Source organism: Xenopus laevis, chromosome 4S (genome assembly GCF_017654675.1).
Source record: "Xenopus laevis strain J_2021 chromosome 4S, Xenopus_laevis_v10.1, whole genome shotgun sequence".
Taxonomy (NCBI): domain Eukaryota; kingdom Metazoa; phylum Chordata; class Amphibia; order Anura; family Pipidae; genus Xenopus; species Xenopus laevis.
This window is the reverse complement of record NC_054378.1, coordinates 131,700,307-131,722,043: the sequence shown is the minus strand read 5'-3', so window position 1 is coordinate 131,722,043 and position 21,737 is coordinate 131,700,307. Positions and strand designations below refer to the sequence as shown.

At 46.9% G+C, this 21,737-nt stretch overlaps 1 protein-coding gene across 9 annotated transcripts in view; it reads right to left on the bottom strand.

The window, feature by feature from the left end:
* The window catches only part of LOC108704412 (IQ motif and SEC7 domain-containing protein 1), a 140,408-nt gene that overhangs the window by 32,448 nt on the left and 86,223 nt on the right, over positions 1 to 21,737 (bottom strand). Inside the window, exon 1 of one of the 9 annotated variants that reach the window (XM_018240955.2) lies at positions 19,404 to 20,474. The exons of 7 other annotated variants lie outside the window; for them this stretch is intronic. In XM_018240955.2, the coding sequence (XP_018096444.1) occupies positions 19,404 to 19,471 (68 nt within the window). In that variant the 5' untranslated portion in view covers positions 19,472 to 20,474. Of the gene's footprint in view, positions 1 to 5,875; positions 6,056 to 19,403; positions 20,475 to 21,737 lie in introns of those variants that run through there. One more of the 9 variants, XM_018240956.2, reaches the window with a different exon arrangement.

The following is a 21,737-nucleotide window of genomic DNA, read 5'->3' as shown; positions in this document are numbered from 1 at the left end:
GGCCCAGGGGCCAATTGTGGCCCATTTATAAATTGACACTGGCCCTCGGCCTCCATCATGAAATGAATAATAATGAGGCCCCCCAGCACAGTGAGATCAGGAATCCCATAGCAATAATATTTGGGCACATTAGTGATCTGCCACTGGGTCTATACGGCTGCCTGTGCCCAAATATTACGGCTACGATTACTCCATTCCTGTAATTTAATGTTAATGGTTCAAAGAATGTCGGGGTGAATGGTCCCCACACATTTTCACTTCAGCAAATCTGCCCCTCGTTGCAAAAAGTTTGGGCCCCCTGGTGTAAAGCAAAGGGCAAGTGGTGCCAACGGATCCGGTGATGCCAACGATTTCCCACAATTCCTGCCACTAATTGGGCCAAAATGTAGCGCAGTGACAGCTAATTGTGTTCAACCAGTTTGTCCATGGGGGGGGGGCTTGGCATTTAATGGTTTGCCCTGTCTACTCAGCACCGGGGGCTGATTGGCACAAACATGGGGGCACGGGACAAACAACTGGGGGCAACTGCAGTGCTGAGTGTAACTATCCAGGCGAGTGGGAGACATGGGGGTGCCCAGCACTGCAGAGACCCCAATTCCTCTTTCCATTTGCTCAAATCCACTGACATTTTCCAACCAAAGAGGAGGAAGAGGAGGAAGAAGAGGGGGAGGAAGAGCAGGAAGAAGCGGAAGAAAAGGAGGAAGAAGAGGAGGAAGCTGCCCTGCTGGTTCCTGACAGAGAAGGACCTCACCCACTAAATGACTGGATTGGACTCTTATTATTATTATTATTGTTATTATGGAATAATGACTGCGGTGAAACCAGGAGCCACAACTCATTTCATTGGCAGAGAACAATATGGGGCTGACACGTTCATTGCTCACTATTCATATTTTCCCAATGCTACTATAGGGGCTTCAGTTCTCTTATCCTACTACTACTACAAGGGCTACTGTGCTATTGACCCTCTGCTACTATAGGGGCTGCTGTGCTATTAAACCAGCACCCTCCCTGCCTTTCTCATGTGCCTCTGGAACGCACGGTCAATCTGCAATAAACTAACAGCAGTCCATGACCTCTTTATAGCTAAATCCCTTCACCTTCTTGCAATCACTGAAACATGGCTCTCCCCCTCAGACACCGCTTCACCTGCTGCCTCTGCTATGGAGGCTTCTCACTTACTCACACTCCTAGACCGGATGGCCGTCATGGCGGTGGGGTGGGATTTCTTCTCTCCCCCAAATGTAGGTTTCAAAATCTAACGACACCGACTTCTCTCTCCTTCACTTCTTTTGAAGTCCACAGCATACGTTTGTTTTCTCCAATCTCTCTGCGTGTTGCTGTCATATATCGCCCCCCAGGTCCCTACTCCACCTTCTTGGATCACTTTGCTGCCTGGCTTCCATACTTTCTCTCCAGTGAGACACCTGCTCTCATTTTAGGGGACTTCAACATCCCCATTGACAACTCTGCTTCTGCTGCCACCTCTAAACTTCTCTCTCTAACAGCTTCATTTGGTCTCTCTCAGTGGACCGACTCACCTACCCACACCGAGGGTCATGCTCTTGACCTTATATTCTGCCACTCATGCTGCCCATCCAACTTAATTAACTCTCCCTACCCTCTGTCTGACCATCATCTACTCTCCTTTCAGATACTGCTTTCACCTGGACCTTCACAACCATCTCTCTCTACCCACACGTACAGAAACCTTAATGCCACAACAATTATCAACAGTATCAGCACAATCCATATCTCATATTAATACTCTCTCCTGTCCCAATATGGCAGCTTCTCTCTACAACGATGCCCTTTCAACAGCACTTGACTCCCTTGCACCTTCTACCACCCGTCACAGCCGGCCAGCTAAACCCCAACCTTGGCACACTAGTGTAACACGGTACCTCAGAAGATGTAGTAGATCAGCTGAGCGACGGTGGAGAAAGTCACGAACTGATCCTGACTTCATCCACTTCAAATTCATGCTCTCCTGCTATAACCGAGCTCTATCATTAGCCAAAGAACAATACTTCTCTTATCTAATATCTACTATGTCCTCCAAACCACAGCAGCTGTTTGCCACATTTAACTCACTCCTATGCCCCCCTCCACCTCCTCCACCTATTAATGTTACCGCCCAAGACCTTGCTCATTTCTTTAATGAAAAAATCAATCTCATTAGGCTGAGCATACCGTCCGACCAACGTGCAGTCCACTCACATCTACTTTGCACTCCTTCACCCCTGCAACTCTAGATGAAGTTAGCAAACTTCTAGCCAGCTCCAAACCCACCACCTGCTCCCTTGACCCCATACCCTCTCGCCTCCTCCACCCAATCTCTGATACACTCTCTCCTGCACTTACCCACCTATTTAATCTTTCACTCTCTACTGGTACCTTTCCATCATTATACAAACAAGCACTAATCACTCCTATCCTCAAAAAACCTTCCCTTGATCCCAGCTCTCCCACTAACTATCGACCGGTCTCCCTTCTTCCATTCGCATCCAAATTACTAGAAAGGCTTGTTTACAAACGCCTGATCCAGCATCTCACTCACAACTCCCTCCTCGACCCCTTGCAATCTGGCTTCCGCCCATCACACTCGACTGAAACTGCCCTCACCAAAGTAACCAATGATCTTCTATTGGCAAAGTCTAAAGGTCACTAGTCCATTCTAATCCTTCTAGATCTCTCTGCAGCCTTTGACACAGTTGATCACACACTCCTCCTTGACATTCTACACTCATCTGGCATTCACTGCTCTTTCATGGTTTACATCTTATCTGTCTGACCGTTCCTTTAAAGTTTCCTTCTCTAACTCTACTTCTACTACTTTCCCACTCTCTGTTGGAGTTCCTCAAGGCTCTGTTCTTGGCCCCCTGCTGTTCTCGCTCTATACAACTTCACTAGGAAAACTCATTCAGTCATTTGGACTTCAGTATCACCTTTATGCTGATGACACCCAACTCTACTTGTCTACTCCTGATCTTTCTAATTCTGTCCTTTCCCAAGTCACAGACTGTCTCTCTGCTGTCTCCTCCTGGATGTCACACCTGAAACTGAACCTTTCTAAAACAGAACTCATTATATTTCCTCCAAGATCTTCCCCTGTCCCTCAGATATCACTCACAGTAAACAACACCACCTTTCATTCCACCACACAGGCTGCCTAGGAGTCATCTTAGACTCTCATCTGTCTTTTTCACCACACATTCAAACACTTGCAAAATCTTGTCGTATTCAACTGCGCAACATTGCTCGAATACGACCCTATCTCAGTTCAGAATCAACTAAAACACTGATTCAGTCTCTCATCATCTCCCGCCTTGATTACTGCAACTTACTCCTCACAGGTATTCCAACAAGTCACCTTTCACAACTCCAATCTGATCTAAATGCGGCCGCTAGACTCATTCATCTATCTCACCGCTCAACATCAGCTGCTCCCATATGTATGTCCCTTCACTGGCTCCCAATCTCCTCTAGAATCAAATTCAAATTACTTACACTCACATTCAAGGCCCTTAATAATGAAACCCCTCCCTATATTTCATCTCTAATCCCCAAATACTCTCCTTCACGAAACCTACACTCTGCTTCTGATCTTCCCTCACTTCTCCTCTGATCACTTCTGCCCATTCTCACCTACAAGACTTCTCTCAGGCTTCTGCTTTTCTCTGGAACTGTCAGACTTTCTCCTTCCTTCCAAACTTTCAAGCGCTCCTTAAAGACCCATCTGTTTAAAGAGGCTTATTCAATGTACCTTAATTAATCATTGCTGTATCAAAAATGACAAAGTGTTTATATAATCCTAATGTCTCAATTGTACCCTAACCTTTTAGTTTGTAAACCCTATTGTACTCTGTAATCCTTGTCTGTTATCCACCATTTATTCCCTGTTTGCTATAACTGCAGTAAAGCACTGCGTATCTTGACAGCGCTATATAAATAAATGATGATGATGATGATGATGATGATTATCCACTGCTTCTATAGGGGCTGCTGTGCTATTATCCCACTGCTACTATAGGGGCTGCTGTGCTATTATCCACTGCTACTATAGGGGCTGCTGTGCTATTATCCACTGCTACTATAGGGGCTGCTGTGCTATTATCCCACTGCTACTATAGGGGCTGCTGTGCTATTAGGGCACATGTGGGTGGGGGGTTCAGATCTGCCCCAGTTCTATACTTGCCACTGTACTGGTTCTGCCCACACCTGCCGCAGACTACACTGATTTCTGTGTCGCCACGCATTTAACGTCCCTATTCATAGCCCATTAGCCATCCTGTGGGTGGAGGTTAAAAGGGGGGGGGAATGAAAACCCCAAATGATTTAGATCCTCTTTTGTATTTACGTTTTTATTTATTGGGTTAATGGCACTGTTCTCAAGCCCAAGCCCCCGGCAGCCAATTGGCTTCCCACAACCCCCTCCAGAGAAAGTGAAGCTTATTGATAAAATAACATAGAAATAAAGACCAACTGCAAAGCTGCAGATTTCCATGATACCATCTCAAACCTTCAGTGTAAAATTCAACAACAAATTTCTTTCCTCTCAAACCTGCATCACTGAATTGCAACTCCCAGCCTCTTGCCAAACGCTCCAGGACTCCCAGCGTGACAATCTGTTGCAGCTGCAGTTTTGTTTGATTTGTGCCGCCCCTTTAATACTGATTATGATGACATCATGCCTTTAATACCCTGAACTAAAGGAGAAAACAACTGTCTGCCCCCCCCCACTCGGCACATGTCCCATACATTCCTTTCTCACCCTCCTCCACTATGTAAGTTACTTACTGCAGCTCTCCATCACGTTGCTGTGCTCAGTGTCCCTAGCAACCAGTTAGCATGAAAGACTGTGACACAGTAGAAGGGGCTGCACAAATATTTAAGTAACTGCCTCACTGACCCTAGAACCAGGTAAGGAGGTCCAGTTTAACTGAAGGTGATTTTGGGAGACAGTGGACCCCTGAACTAAACTTTCATAATCACTTTTGGGGTCTCCCCCCATGGTCTCTGTCCCTCCAGTCCAAGTCCTGTGCCTTTGTCACTCGCTGGGCACTTTTTTAAAAGAAGCTGAACTGACCCCTTGGCACTTCACCAGTTAAAATTAACCAGGAACTGGATCTTGAGCCCAAACATAAAGGAACCAGATACAATTACAGTACAAAGGGCCACTGGGAATCTCCAGCCTATTTGTGGCCCCACAGCCAGTGACTGAAATTCCAGAGCAACATAAACCCACGCGCCACCGACTCCAGCTCAACCCCCCGAAATATTTCCTAAAAATACCCACATGTCACAGGCCGTAATGAACACTCAACTATCTCTGCAGAATAGAGACTGGGCTCCAGCTCCACAGAACCTTGTCTGGAATCACTCAGTACACCCTGCTATAGTTCCAGGGGTACCCAGGGTACAAATAAACACTCACCCCAAATCTCCCCCTAACTGAGCTTCAGACTGGGCCCCCTTAGCTCATAACAAGGTTACAGATATATAGAAACATTGGGGTGTCACCCTGCTATAGTTCCAGGGGTACCCAGGGTACAAATAAACACTCACCCCAAATCTCCCCCTAACTGACCTTCAGACTGGGCCCCCTTAGCTCATAACAAGGTTACAGATATATAGAAACATTGGGGTGTCCCCCTGCTACAGTTCCAGGGGTAGATGTGGGGGGCAGTTGTTGTGCAGTAAGTGGAGATGACATGGGGGGAGTTGCCATAAGACAAATGACAGACAAGCTGATGGGGGGTCCCCAATACTGTGGCACATAGAGGAGAAGTCCATGTTACAGTCAGTAGAAGTAGAAGTACAACGTGGGGTCCAGCCGATCCCCCATACAGACCCCAGTACTCAGGGTACTTACCAGCTGTCTGACTTGAGCTCCAGCAGGGACTGAGTCCTCTCCGAGTTACACTGGAGGCACCACATTGCCGGGAGTAGGGGGATCACAGGGACTTACTGTCTCCCCCCTCCGAATCCCTCACTATCCCGACACTGACCCCCATACTGGGCACCTCCAGCACCAACAACACAGACAGGAGAGGACGGAGCGGAGCCGGAGAGAAGGGAGGGGAAAGGCCCTAGGATTCCACTCATCCCATTGGCTCCTCTCACTCACTTTGTTTTCTATGGGAAGGAACAGGAAACTGCAGAGCAAAGTGACCAGAGCAGGGAGGGCAGAGCAATGAGCAGAGCAATGAGCAGAGCAGGGAGAGAAGCCACTGGCTGGGACTGGAAATCAGATGAAAACTTTGGGTGGGGAATATGGGGCTGGGGTTCCACTCTGAGGGTTCAGGCTCAGAATTCCTTTACTTAAAGGGGAACTCCGGCTTCCAAACCAAAATTAGATAAAGAGGCCACATAACACAGAAACCCCTAATATTCCCATCACAGTTCCCTGTTACTTCAAAAAGTCTGAATAAATGGCATTTTCTCTGATGAAATCCAGCTGTAACAATTCTTCTCTTTCTGTATCATTTGAAATCCTGGCAGGGAAGGAGGGACTAAACACTGATGTTACACATTGTACTTACAGACAGACTGCAGGAACTACATAACCCACAATGCATTGCACTGGCATGTTCCTTATTGAAATCACGTGTGCAAGGAATTGTGGGGTTTGGAGGATGCAGGCTGAGGACAGATGATACAAAGTAACAGTAGTCAGACAGCTCAGCAAAGTAGTCAGACAGATCAGCAGGAGAGCAGGGGGCTGGGCTTAGGGAACTGTCAGGAACCATTAAAAATCATGAACAGTCTGTATATTTTTTAATTGATGTATATTGCAAAGTTGCTTTACTTTTCAAAAAGCTTAAGTCATGTTTGTGTGAAGTTCCCCTTTAAGATAAAACAACTTGAATTTACTGCTCCCCAATAACTTTCCTTCACTGTCCCTCTCCCCCTCTGACTGTCTCTCTCTCTCCATCTGATTGTCCTTCTCTCTCCCTCTGAAAGTCTCTATCTCTCTCCATCTGACTGTCCCTCTCTCTTCCTCTGTCTCTCTATCTCTCCCTCTCTCCCTCTGACTGTCTCTCTCTCCATCTGATTGTCCCTCTCTCCCCCTCTGACTGTCTCTATCTCTCTCTCCATCTGACTGTCCCTCTCTCTTCCTCTGTCTCTCTCCATCTGACTGTCCGTCTCTATCCCTCTGATTGTCCCTCTGTCTCCCTCTGACTCTCTCTCCATCTCACTGTCCCTCTCTCTCCCTCTGACTCTCTCTCCATCTGACTGTCCCTCTCTCTCCCTCTGACCATCTCTCTCTCTCAATCTGATTGTCCCTCTCTCTCAATCTGATTGTCCCTCTCTCTCCCTCTGACTGTCCCTCTCTCTCTTCCTCTGACTGTCTCTCTCTCAATCTGATTGTCCCTCTCTCTCCCTCTGACTCTATCTCTCTCTCCATCTGACTGTCCCTCTCTCTTCCTCTCTCTCTCTCTCCATCTGACTGTCTCTCTCACTCTGACTATACTTCTCTTCTCTGTCTGTCTTTGCTCATTCTTCTCTCTCCCTCTGACTGTCTCTCTCTGCTGAACAAACAGAGGAAGGAAATGAGGAAGAAGAGAGGGAAAGAAGGAGGAAGCAGCAGTTCCGGTGACACAATGTGACCTTATCACATGTAGCAAATGCTACGTCAGTAAAAGAGAATGAGGGGGTGGGGTCTATACATCTAACACAAAGGCTTCTGGGAGTCAGTTACTCACTGATCCCCAATGAGAACATTTGTTCTGCACCCCACTGGGCCCATCTGTACTCCAGCCAGGACTGTAACATTTCTGGAACCTTTAGGGTTAACTTAACTTTAGTACAAAATAGTGACCCCTGTCTCTCATTGTAATCCCAGGCTGTCTCACTGAGAGTGACCCCTGTCTCTCATTGTAATCCCAGGCTGTCTCACTGAGAGTGACCCCTGTCTCTCATTGTAATCCCAGGCTGTCTCACTGAGAGTGACCCCTGTCTCTCATTGTAATCCCAGGCTGTCTCACTGAGAGTGACCCCTGTCTCTCATTGTAATCCCAGGCCGTCTCACTGAGAGTGACCCCTGTCTCTCATTGTAATCCCAGGCTGTCTCACTGAGAGTGACCCCTGTCTCTCATTGTAATCCCAGGCCGTCTCACTGAGAGTGACCCCTGTCTCTCATTGTAATCCCAGGCTGTCTCACTGAGAGTGACCCCTGTCTCAGATGCTTCACCATTGGGCCCCTTGGCTAATGCCCGATCCTACTACAGTTCTATGAAGGGACAATTCTGGCAGTAATTGGGGTCCATTCTGGGGGCCATGGTGAGTGCAGGGGGGAGGTGAAACACAGACATTCCCCATCAACGTGACAAATCTCCTCCCTGAGACGCCGCTAATTAAAAACCGAGAGAGAAGCAATTAATAAACACTGTGAGGATCTCAAAGAATTATGGGCCCCGCTGGGACATGAAAAAAACATAGAGGGGCCCCAAAGGATTGATTCCCCTGTGTCAGGACTAACAGCCAATCATAATAATTCATGTCTCCAGATAAACCAATGTCCTGGCCCAAAGCTAATTTCGGCCATTTCTATGAAACATCAGCCCTCCAATAGGATCACATTGCAGCGCAGCAGCCAGTCCGGCAGGGCCTCTCACCCACCAGGGGCCACACACAATGATGTCACTATGGGGCAGATTCATAAACTAATGTTGGTCATTTTATACCAAGGAAAGGGGCAAAAATATAAAAATACTGATATTGCTATAAATATATATATTTATATAAGTGCTGATGCCAGAGCCACAGATTCCCCATCTGTCTGTCTATAGACCCAATGCAACACATTGCTGGGGGCTCCTGATATCCCATGATGCTCGGAGAACCCTATGGGTATTACTGGGTCACATTCAGCTGCAGACAGAACAATATCACTTTGTACCAATCAGCGCTGCTGGCCCCTGGCATCCTTGGCATTTGCTGACTGTCACTTTATTAGCCAACAAATCTGTCACTCATCCTCCCGGGAGCAAAAACACTGTGTCTGTAACACTAATAATCTGTCACATCACCAGTAATCCCAGTGCAATGCAGCCCAGTGTCACTAGTAACCCCAGTGCAGTCCAGCCCAGTAAGCGTATCACTATTAATCCCAGTGCAGACCAGTATTACCAGTAATCCCAGTGCAGATTAATATCACTAGTAATCCTAGTGCAGTCCAGCCCAGTAAGAGTATCACTAAATCCCAGTGCAGACCAGTATCCAGTATCACTAACAATCCAAGTGCAGGCCAGTATCACTAACAATCCCAGTGCAATGCAGCACAGTAAGAGTATCACTAATAAACCCAGTGCAGACCAGTATCACTAGTATTCCAAGTGCAATGCTTGGGCTTCATTGCACTGGGATTATTAGTGATACTTTTACTGGGCTGGATTGCACTGGGATTATTAGTGATACTTGTACTTGGTTTCATTGCGCTGGGATTATTAGTGCGATTTGTACTGGGCTTCATTGCACTGGGATTATTAGTGATACTTGTACTGGGCTTTATTGCACTGGGATTATTAGTGATACTTGTACTGGGCTTCATTGCACTTGGATTATTAGTGATAGTTTTACTGGGCTGGATTGCACTGGGATTATTAGTGATACTTGTACTGGACTTTATTGCACTGGGATTATTAGTGATATTTGAACTGGGCTGGATTGCACTGGGATTATTAGTAATACTTGTACTGGGTTGGATTGCACTGGGATTATTAGTGATACTTGTACTTGGCTTCATTGCACTGGGATTATTAGTGATAATTGTACTGGGTTGGATTGCGCTGGGATTATTAGTGATACTTGTACTTGGCCCAGTACAAGTATCACTAATAATCCCAGTGCAATCCAGCCCAGTACAAGTATCACTAATAATCACTGCACAATGACAGTTCTTCAGAGTATTAAAGAAATGAAAAGTGCAAGAATAACAGTGCAATTTGCATTGTTGCAACGTCATTGCCAGAATTCCAGTGGTTTCGTGTAAAATTCTGCACCAGATAATAAAGGTGCAAAGATTTGCACTGACTGGTAAACTTAGTGAAAATGGGCAGCACTGGCAATGGAAGGGGCAGCACAGGTGTGATGTGGAGGTGCATTTATTGCACTAATGTGTGAGATTCAGTGGGTGCAACAGTGAGTGCCTATAGGAAGCCTCATATTTGACAGGTGGGAAGGTGTAAGGGTCCCATTGTGCCAATATACCCCTCCCCCTGCATCTCATACATCAACATGGGCACAAAGGAGTATGGGGCACAGAGCTGGTATAGTTCAGCACACACACGGGCACAAGCACTTCTGCACCTTCTGAACATAAACCAGAGTTGCCATTAGTCCACTTACATTTATTTTACATTCCCGGGGGCATTTGTGCCAATTCAGGTACCAGTGTTGGATCTGCATGAGACTGAAGTGCCACAAAACTCAAATTCCTGAGCTCACGCCCTCGGCATCGGACCAACACCCCCCCCCCATGCCACCCTGCCCATTCCCCGGCCACCAACACATTCTGCACTCGACTCACCTGCTCCTCTTTGTTACACAAAGTCCAATATCTGATCCACGTTCCAGGTAAGTACAGAGTATCCGCGTGTGCCCCAGCTGCCGCTCATAATAACACAAAAGTGCCATGAATGGGTACAACCCGCGGCACCAGAGATGCCCCTGTAGGGCCAGTGAGTGTTGTACTCTCTGCCCTCTCCTACACTCGCTGCACAAACCTTTATCTCTCCCAGGAGTAAAGTCTCTTCTGTCTGTGACATTTCTTTATTGGCTGATACATTCCTCTCTGCTGCAGTAAGTGAAAGAGTTAATTACAGCCGGCCTCCACTATTACGCTCCTTCTTGCCCCACTATTACACTCCTTCTTGCCCCACTATTACAGTGCAGACAGGTGGGGAATTTGCCCCAGTGCCCTAATATTGCGGGGAAAAGACGTTAGGCAGTTGCTATGGGACAGACGTTAGTAACACTCAGGGAGCATGCTCAGTAGGGACTGGTGGGAAATGGATTTTGACCATAGAGAGCAATGGTTCTGGGGGTCGTAGAGCAGCCTGAAGGCCACTTAGCTGCACATGAGGGAGAGGGTCTATTTTCACTCATGATTAGTCCCCCCAATAAACATAAAAAGCAACTGAAAAATGTCCTTATTTAGTGTGACAATTAAACTGGTTGCCATGGACAATGTCCCTAGCAATAAGAAAACATACCTTGGGACAGGTCAGCTCCCCCCACTTCCACATCATTTTGGACCCCAACATTGAAAGTGAACCATCCACTCCCCCTTCTGTCCTTCCTGTTGCCCCCACTAAATTAGCCCAGGGCCACAAGCCAAGCTGTTTCCCTTCTGCTCCATCCCCAGAGATCCCCCCCCAGCACTAAATGTTGTGCCCAGACCCCCAGACTGGGAGGAACAAGCGACTTCTGCCCCCCCAAGGGCAAGTTCTGGCAGAAGTTTAGGTCATTTGCACCTCACACAGGATTCAGTGTCGGACCAGAGTCCAGTGGTTACTGCAGAGAAGAATTCATCCAATCAGTGCAGAGAAGAATTCATCCAATCAGTGCAGAGAAGAATTCATCCAATCAGCTGATGAGGCTTCTTGCCCCAGTGTCATTGGTGGGGCAGAGATGAACCCTTTGTGTACTGGCTGGATTTAATGGGCACAGTTCTTCTTAAGATGAATTTTATAATACATTGATATTCTGAGACAGTTTGCAGTTGGTCAGCTGTCATGTTTATGAATTCAAAGGTGACCTGCCCCTTTAATAAGAATTTGGGGGTTGTGCGATACCTGCAACTGGATCAACAAAGATTCCTAAATTGCCCTCTCCAAACCTGCTTCCCCAAATGTAGAAGCGGTACCCCCAAAATGTACTGCCAAGCAGGGATCTCAGTGTGAGAGAAGCCAAACTGCTTTGGGGGTCACATGGGCTGCACATGGAGTTCTATTGCACAGCTACGTATTGTCAAACTGTACCTAATGCCTCGATCATTCTAGTGTTGCCTTTAATAATGAGTGAGGTTGGATTTTCAGGGTGCACAGAGGGCCGTACACTGTACATAAACCTGTGAGAATGAAGTGAAGAAGGGGTTAATGAGTAATTGCCCTCTGGGGGCAGAATCAGTGGGAGGAGTTCCCATGGGAATTAATGCCCCCCAGCTAAACGGACACATTAATCAGACGCTGTCCCCTCCTGCGCCTCCTGCGCCTCCTCCTTACACTCAGTCCAGCGGGGCCCCACGTCCCTCTCCCACAATTCCTAGAGGGGGGGCCACACAGAATTTACATTCCCTCATCTGCAGCTTCATTTAAATAAAGGTCATTTGTACTGATTGTCATTAGGAATATTATTCTGTGCTAATGGCTGGGGGGGTCACTGAGTAACCCCTAATAATCTTCAGGGCAGAGATAGAGAAGAGCCCTGGGAATGCAGGAAGTCTCCGCGGAGGAACTACAACTCCCAGAATCCCCCTGACAGCAGAATGAGCAGGAGGGAAGTGATAATGACAATAAATCTCCTCTGTACTTTTATCTTCTTCCCACCAAGGGGCCCTGTGATGCTGGGGGCCCAAGACAAATGCCCTCACTGCCCCCCGACTCTAACTCCAGCCAAACACTGACACTTAGAAATGCTGTGTGATGAGCTCCCTGTATGGTGGGCTAGTGGTGGGCTAGTGGTGGTCTAGTGGTGGGCTAATGGTGGGCTAGTGGTGGGCTAGTGGTGCGCAGATGGAATGTGTGTGATAGTTTCAGTGCCCTGCGCTGCCCTATATGTTGGTGCCCTATTAAAAATCAGAAGCCCTGGAACTGGGGTGCATTTCCTGATGCTTCCAGCAGGGGGGAGCTGCTCTGTACACAAACTCTGTATTTAAAAGGGCAGCTCACTAATATAGAGACACTGACCCCACAAGAGCTTGCAGCAAAGAATCGACTGGTTTAATCCCGCACGCCATATGGAACTACATACATATTGTACACACCCCGAGACTACAGAGGAAGCAGACCCTAAAACTGCAGGGGGCTCCATGAGTCTCTAATTAATGAGCAATATTAACATATATTGGTAACCAGGACAACCTCTGGACATGGGCCTGAACAGAAATCCTGATGCCTGATAACTGACCCTAGCAACCAGAGAGAATTATCGACCCTAGCAACCAGAGTGAATCACTGACCCTAGCAACCAGAGAGCATCAGAGACGCTAGGAACTAGAAAGAATCTCGGACCCTAGCAACCAGAAAGAATCACTGACCATAGCAACCAGACAGAATAAATGACCCTAGCAACCAGAGAGAATCACTGACCCTACCAACCCAGAGAGTACCACTAACCCTTGGAACTAGAAAGAATCACTGACCCTAGCAACCAGACAGGAATCAATGACCCTAGCAACCAGACAAAATCAATGACCCTAGCAACCAGACAGAATCAATGACCCTAGCAACCAGACAGAATCAATGACCCTAGCAACCAGAGAGAACCATTGCCCCTAGGAACTAGAAAAAATCTCTGACCCTAGCAACTAGACAGAATAAATGACCCTAGCAACCAGACAGAATCAATGACCATAGCAACCAGAGAGAAATACTGACCCTAGCAACCAGAGGGCAGTTCTATTCCTCATTAGCCAGAAGAAAGGGGCAAACAACTCATTGAGCATGAGAAATAAAAGCCAAAGTCAGTAAGATTTTCTGCACACGCCAATTAATTTTATCTTTAATTTCCAATTAAGGTTCTTGCCCTACCCCTTAATCCTGTTTAACAGCTGAAGAAGGGATTGTGGGAGTTGTAGTTTAGCAGCGGAGAAGCCCATTCTGCACATTTCTTATAAATGAGAGGCTGCCACACACTCCCAGGGCCCAGAAGGAGATTGCGTTATTGATGTGAATGGAACTGCTTGTGCCAAGTATGAGCTGGGGCCCCTGTGCTGTGTAACACAAGGGCCCCTCTGTGTATGGAGAGCGGGAGATTAACTGTTCATGTGCTGGAAAGAGAAAGGTCCTGAATACACAAAGCCCTAGTGACCCCCAGGCTGTGCCACCCAGACCCTCATACGGACTGAGAGAAACTGATTTATCTAAATAAATATTCTCTGTTCACTTCCCTGGGCCCCAAGTGACAGTGTGGCCCCTCCCAGCACCTCTACCTGTGAGCTAGTGCAGCCCCCACTTTCTACTCTACTTGTGAGTTACTACAGCCCCAACCTTATATCAGAGCTGTCTGTGGGGGCTGCAGTTATACTGGGGGTGTCCCACTTGCACAAGTATAGAAACCCCATTGTGTTGTGGCCTTATCTTGTTGCTGCACCAACATGGCAGCTTTGTGCAATTGTGGCCCCAGCAGATAAGTGAGTATAATGAGGGGGCTCTTTCCTGGATCAGGTCTGAGAACAAAGCCCTACCCTCGGCCGCCCCCCACCATTACTTTTTCATTTCGCTTGGAGACAATCAGTTCTCTTGGCAGCGAGTCATTGTGGCCACATGACCATTGTTTGGAGACATACCCCTCCCCCATCATTACAACTGGGGGGCTTTGTACTCACAGAGCTGACACTCTCCCCCAGTCACTGGGTGTCACTCAGTGCAATCTCTCTTGTACTGGGAGGGGAGTGTCTCATAGTACTGGGAATGATGGGGGATAGGGACTCAAATCAGTCCTTGCCCAGTGAGCTTACAATCTAAGATCCATATCACATTCCTATCGATGCCTGCCCCAGTGAGCTTACAATCTAACGTCCCTAACACATTCCCATCAGTCTCTGCCCCAGTGTGCTTACAATCCAAGGCCCCTATCAAATTCCCATCATTTCCTGCCCAGTGAGCTTACAATCTAAGATCCCTATCACATTCCCATCAGTCCTTGCCCCAGTGTGCTTACAATCTAAGGTCACATTCCGATCAGTCCCAGTCATCAATTCCTACCCAATAAGTTCCCATCAGTCCCTGCCCCAGTGAGCTTACATTCTAAAGTCAATATCACATTCCCATCAATCCCTGCCCAATAAGCTTACAGTCTAAAATCCCTATCACATTCCCATTAGTCCTGTCCCAGTGAGTTTACAATCTAAGACCCCTATCACATTCCCATTAAATGTTAGTGTCAGTATCTCTTTAAATCCAACTGACACACACAGACAAGACTAAAGCCCCCAATCACAGGGACCCCTGACACATTAAGAATAAATCATCAGATAATGACTGTACTGGCGGCTGAACCATCACACGTCAACTCCCCGTCCCACCAATACTGAGTGACCCATCAGAAATGAACAGACCAATTACTGGTCACAGCTGGACTGGGATGTGTGTGGCCCCTAGGGACCCTCTTTAGCAAATAAATTGTGTTTGGACTTAAAGAGCCATTAGGGTGTGCGTCTGTGCCACATTAACCCCTCACATGCTGCAAACTCAGAGAGTAACCTGATTATCAGGTATTTATATACAGTATATATACACAATGCCCAATACCAAATGGGCCCATACACTGAATATTCAGGTTACACAAATACAACCAATAACTGGAACACAAGATACAGAGGGCCCTGAATATAAGAACCTCCAATGGACACAGGTGAGAGTTTCCCAGGCAGAGCTACTTTACTAAAGGGTAGTAAGTGCAGGGAACTTACTCCCTGCTGAAGCAACAGTGACAAGATGGGAGCAACTCAAATGGTATTCAACTCAATCTGATCTAGATTTCCAGGGGCCGCTTTTCTCTTATTACAGCTCTTTTTATTGCAAAAGATTTTGGCCCCAAGTAAAATCATAAGAGGAAACAAATAAGGGAAATTCTGCATTGGAAACGTGACTCCTGCAACTGCCGCCTCACCTGGGGCTTTCCAGAGGCCAAATATTCAGCCATAAAATTATATTCCCTTGTAGCAAGAACATCTGTACACACACGTTTCAGTAACATCACCCAACCCCCATATGTTCTCTGTAACCCCCTTACCCCCATCATTTCTCTCCCACCCATTCCCCTTAGCTTCTGGGAACAATAGGGGCTGCAATGTCTCTGGTCCCAGCTACTAAATGTACTTACTGTATGTAATTCTGTCCCAGTGGCTGCACAGATCCTATCTGATCCCCATTGTAAGCAACAGTCCTGTCCTGCTTTATGGCAGCTGAGATTCTAGCTATCTGTATAACAGAACATTCTGTCCCAGTGGCTGCACAGATCCTATCTGATCCCCATTGTAAGCAGCAGTCCTGTCCTGCTTTATGGCAGCTGAGATTCTAGCTATCTGTATAACAGAACATTCTGTCCCAGTGGCTGCACAGATCCTATCTGATCCCCATTGTAAGCAGCAGTCCTGTCCTGCTTTATGGCAGCTGAGATTCTAGCTATCTGTATAACAGAACATTCTGTCCCAGTGGCTGCACAGATCCTATCTGATCCCCATTGTAAGCAGCAGTCCTGTCCTGCTTTATGGCAGCTGAGATTCTAAAAAGTAAACATAATTTCAAGCAACTTTGCAATATACATCATTTAAAAAATATTCAGACTTTTCATTATTTTTACTGGTTTCTGACAGTTCCCTAAGCCCAGCCCCCTGCTCTCCTGCTGATCTGTCTGACTACTTTGCTGAGCTTTCTGACTACTGTTACTTTGTATCATCTGTCCTCAGCCTGTATCCTCCAAACCCCACAATTCCCTGCATACGGCACACCTCCCAACATTTTGGAAATAAAAAGAGGGACAAAAAAGTTGCAGTGTGCAGTGCTGCAATTTTTTGACTACACCCATTTTTGTGGCCACACCCCCTAATTACCATGTTGATTTAACAAAATTTTGCAGGTTATGAAAGTTTGAACATATTTCTGTGTTTTTTTTCAGTTATTACAGTTTTGCTAATGAAGGTGCATTGCCCTTTAAGCTGTGAGTCTGACTTCTCCCAAGGGACCTGTTATCTATATTATTACAATGACTCATTTGTTATGTTGAAATTGTTACAAAAGTATCTCTGACACTAATTAGAAAACCGAAACATTATTTCCGTGTCCCAGTATGATAAAAGGACTAATGACTGTGTAATTCATGATATAAAAAGTACAAATTATTATTAAACCTCCAGTAGAGGGAAATACATGGGGTTTACTGTATATCTGCGGCTCTGGTACATGCAGCACATACAGCAGCTCCAGTCTATTCCTATTTGCACCTCTAACACTCACCAGAGTCCAGGACACAATGATTATCCGGCTCCGGCCGCTCCTCACATCCAGTTTAATGACAACGTTCTCATATGATCGTTAGTCCTTGTAAGTCGTTGATCCCTAATGATCCCTAGTGAAGCTTCCTGGGATCAGCAACCGCCATGGAAAGGGCTTGGAATTGTTTGGGCCCTGGGAAGTGGAGCCCGAAGCACAAAATCATCCACAGAACAGAGCCAAGGTCAGCGACCCCGTGAGCTGAATTCTAAGGACAAAGCTTGGGAATTGGCTCCATGACTGGAGGGTTCATGTAATTGTGGGGATCCCCCCAGTTCTGCCAGGACTCACTGGTACCTGTCCCTGATAGAGAAGAGGGTGGAAACAGCCGTGCCCTTAGCTGAGCCAATGAATAAACCATCAGCTGATTCTCGTCTCTCAGAACATATTGAGTTTCCAGCATCTTTGGTTTCGCCGTAGGCCCGGGGCTCAGTTTCACCAGAGGTCTCACCTTTCAGCTGGAAAACTTCCCCTTTAACAATATCTCTTCTTGTTATACAGCGACACAATAGCACAACGCTGAATGCCCTCAGCTTCTAACAGGGGATTCTGGGAGTTATAGTTCTACAGTTGTCGATAATATTTTCCCTTTAGGGTTCAAGTCAAGCTGAGCTTCTGCCAGGCACCTCCCCAATCACATTTATTTGCCCCTCACTCCTACACTATAGGTACAGTCCCACCTGAGGGGAGGGGTAACCCCACGCTGTACATATTGTCAGACTGCAGGTAACGTTGCTACTGGTGCACTGGGGAATATTGTTTGGCACCTGCACAGCAGATCCTGGGCCAGAGATGAGGAATGACCTTGGGATCCCTTGTGAGTCACATGTTCTTCTGCCTCTCACTTTGTGCCAGAGCTTTATTACTATTGGCTGGTTTTGTTCTGACAGTCGTCTTCTCCCCAGTATCCCACCTTCTGGGGTTCCTATTACACTCCCCAATCCATTCCCTCTTCATCCAGTTATATATATAATACAAATGCCTATTCTATTACACCCTCATACTGTACTGTCTAAGGGAATCAATATGGCACCTCCCTCCTCCCATATGTATAAATACAAATATACAGAGAAGGAATGTTCTGGGCACACAATAAGCTATACCCTCATACTGTACTGTCTAAGGGAATCAATATGGCACCTCCTCCTCCCATATGTATAAATACAAATATACAGAGAAGGAATGTTCTGGGCACACAATAAGCTATACCCTCATACTGTACTGTCTAAGGGAATCAATATGGCACCTCCTCCTCCCATATGTATAAATACAAATATACAGAGAAGGAATGTTCTGGGCACACAATAAGCTATACCCTCATACTGTACTGTCTAAGGGAATCAATATGGCACCTCCTCCTCCCATATGTATAAATACAAATATACAGAGAAGGAATGTTCTGGGCACACAATAAGCTATACCCTCATACTGTACTGTCTAAGGGAATCAATATGGCACCTCCTACTGAGACAATACACAATAGTGGGGTGCAGGCAGTGGAACAGACAGAGGGGGCACAGGACACCCCAGGGTTGGAACAAGAGATTTAGAAGTAAAATAAAACCAGAGCAAAAGTGGAAAAGAATCCAAGAATAACCGAGTATTTCGAGCCGATTGCTGGGGCCATGGCGGGATGTTTTTGCGGGGGCTCAGGGGTATAATTTACTGATATAAATGGTACAATTAATTTTCTGGTTGTAGTTCTTTCATTTCCCACATATAATTAGCAATTTGCTGCAAACGCACATTCCCATAGGAACCCGATATTTCCCTTCATGTTAAATAACATTTTCCTCTCTGACTCTTCCCTTCAGCTTTACAGGCCCTGTCCCTCTGTCTGTCTGTCCATCTGTCTACTAACTTCTCTCAATGTGACTGTATCTCACACACAATCCCATCAAACATACAAGTGTACCCCCAAACTTCTGCCTGTATTGCTATTAACCCCTAACTTTCTAATTACAATTGACCCTTTATTCTCCCCACTGTCAGTATTCCCTTTTGACCCTTAAATCCCCATTTAATACACTCCTTGAAGCACTAAACTTCCAAGTAGAAACCAATGTGACTTGACCACACAGCTTACACTCACAGCCCAGGTGCTTGATGCACAGACATCCCACATATGAGTTCTGAGTCTCAGTTTGAGAACAATCAGCACAACCCAAAATGGAGCCCTACCTGATTGTCCGGACAGAAATACAGTATTTCCACATCAGATTCCACAGGGCACCTCCGTCCCCCTTCATTGCCCAGGTGCAGGGTGGTCTCTGCCCTCAGTGGGAAGAATTGGTAGAATGATACTAGAAGCAGAATCTCAAGCTTTAAAGCTGAATAAGGTCTTGGGGGGGTCCAAATTTAAAGTAACTTCACCCCAGGAGCTCAGTTTCCTACAGAAGGATCTAAGCTATGCGAGAGGGGCTCAGTCTCCCACAGACATACCCAGGCCAAGTCAGAGGGTCCTGCAGAGACCCAGTCCAACACAGAAGGTCCCAATTCAGCACAGAGGGGCTCAGTCTCCCAACACAGGATCACAGTCCAGCACAGAGGGTCCCAGTCCAACACAGAGGGGCTCACTTTCCCATAGAAGGTCCCAGTCCAGCACAGAGGGTCCCAGTCAAACAGAGATGGTCCCAGTCCAGCACAGATGGTCCCAGTCCAGCACAGAGGGTCCCAGTCCAGCACCGAGAGGCTCAGTCTCTCAACAGAGGATCCCAGTCCAGCACAGAGGGTCCCAGTCCAGCACCGAGGAGCTCAGTCTCCCAATAGAGGATCCCAGTCCAACACAGAGGGTCCAAGTCCAACACAGAGGGCCCCAGTCCAACACAGAGGTTCCCAATCTAAAACAGAGGGTCCCAGTCCAACACAGAGGTTCCCAATCTAAAACAGAGGGTCCCAGTCCAACACAGAGGGGCTGAGTGTCCCACAGAAGGTCTCGGTACAGAGGGTCTCAGTGTAAGACAGAGGTCTCTCCGGCTGACAGCAGTCTCACTTTACATCCTCTCGGGCCGCAGGAATCTGACTTAACACTGAGACACATTATCCAAGAAAGGAAAAATCTCAGCAAAACCTCAACATGACTTTATTTTCCCTTTCCCAGGGCCGTGCCCAGTAGGTCTCTGTCCTCAGCCCCCAAAATCCCCCACGAGCAGCACAAATTGCTGGTGAAATCATCCAAACCGCCAGTCGCCTGCTCAATCTCTTATTTGACTGCTGCAACAAACTGCCTGCCAAGCTCCATAATGAATCATAGAGCCGAGTGAGCTGAAGCTTTGCACACGCGTGTGATGTACTAGTGTCAGTAATGGAGCCGCACACCCAGTCTCTCATGGAAACAATCTCACTTCCTAAATCCCTTTCCTGCCTCCATCCAAAAATAACAGCCGGCCAATCAGGTAACAAGAAAGGGATTGTGTGGGTAAGTGAACTGCCTCAAGCAGAGGGGTGAGTGGTTGGTGTAAAAGTGGGTAAGTATGTGCCTTGCAAGTTGGTTCTGCAGACTTAGCCATTAAAGGGGAAGTTAACATGCCGCAGGCAACAAATCGCTTCAAGGAACATAATGCCCAATATGGAAGTGGAGGGTTAAAAAAAACTGTTGAGCCCTTGGGGTGCAGGGGAACTGGGGGTTAATAAAATAATTCTAGAATCTCCAACATTCTAGAGAACTGCAATTCCCAGCGTCCCCCTGGAGCCTGTGCAGGTTGGAGATTCCTGACTATTACACTAAACCAATGTCATATTTCCTTGGTGCTTTTTCTTTCTTTCTCTTGCCAAGGGGCCCTTAGATCCTGGGGGCCCAGGCCAATTGCTGTACTTGGTACTGAGGCTTTATTGCTGCCCAGGAGATATGATTAAACAGGGGGGCACAATAATGTACAAACAAAACACAGAAACTGAATGCCCCTGAAACATACCTCCTATATCTGCCATCACAAGCCACACACTGACTTGGATTCTGGGATTTTCTTTCTCCCTGGGACAATAATATTGGCCTGCGTCCGGCTGGGCCCCGTCTCTGCCCTCAGTCTATTGGGATCTGGGGATAAAGTGAGATCTGCCCCCACCCAGGGCAATGGCTGAAAGGCCTGGGATTGATTATAATTGAGGCTGCACAGGGTGTGTGTGTCAGACCGGGCTCTAACAGGGAATTACAGGATTTAGTTCATCCAAACAATGACTACAATATATAATATATACGGGCGGACTTCAAAGGGAACGAGTGTGGGACACACGGACAGTCCCATCAGATCTGGAATATGATCCCTCTCCCAGCACAGACTTCTGTTCACTTTCAATGTCCCCCGGAGACAATTGCCCCCAACTCTCTGTACCCCCCATACACACACATATCAGATAACTGCCCAACCACTCTCTCTATTGGCCCCTATACACACACATCAGTTATTGTTCCCCCATACACACACATCAGAGAAAGCTATAAAGCACTGGGCTAAAGAGCTGACACTTCATTATACTGCTTATACAATAAAAGCTCCCACATGTGCCCTCTCAGAT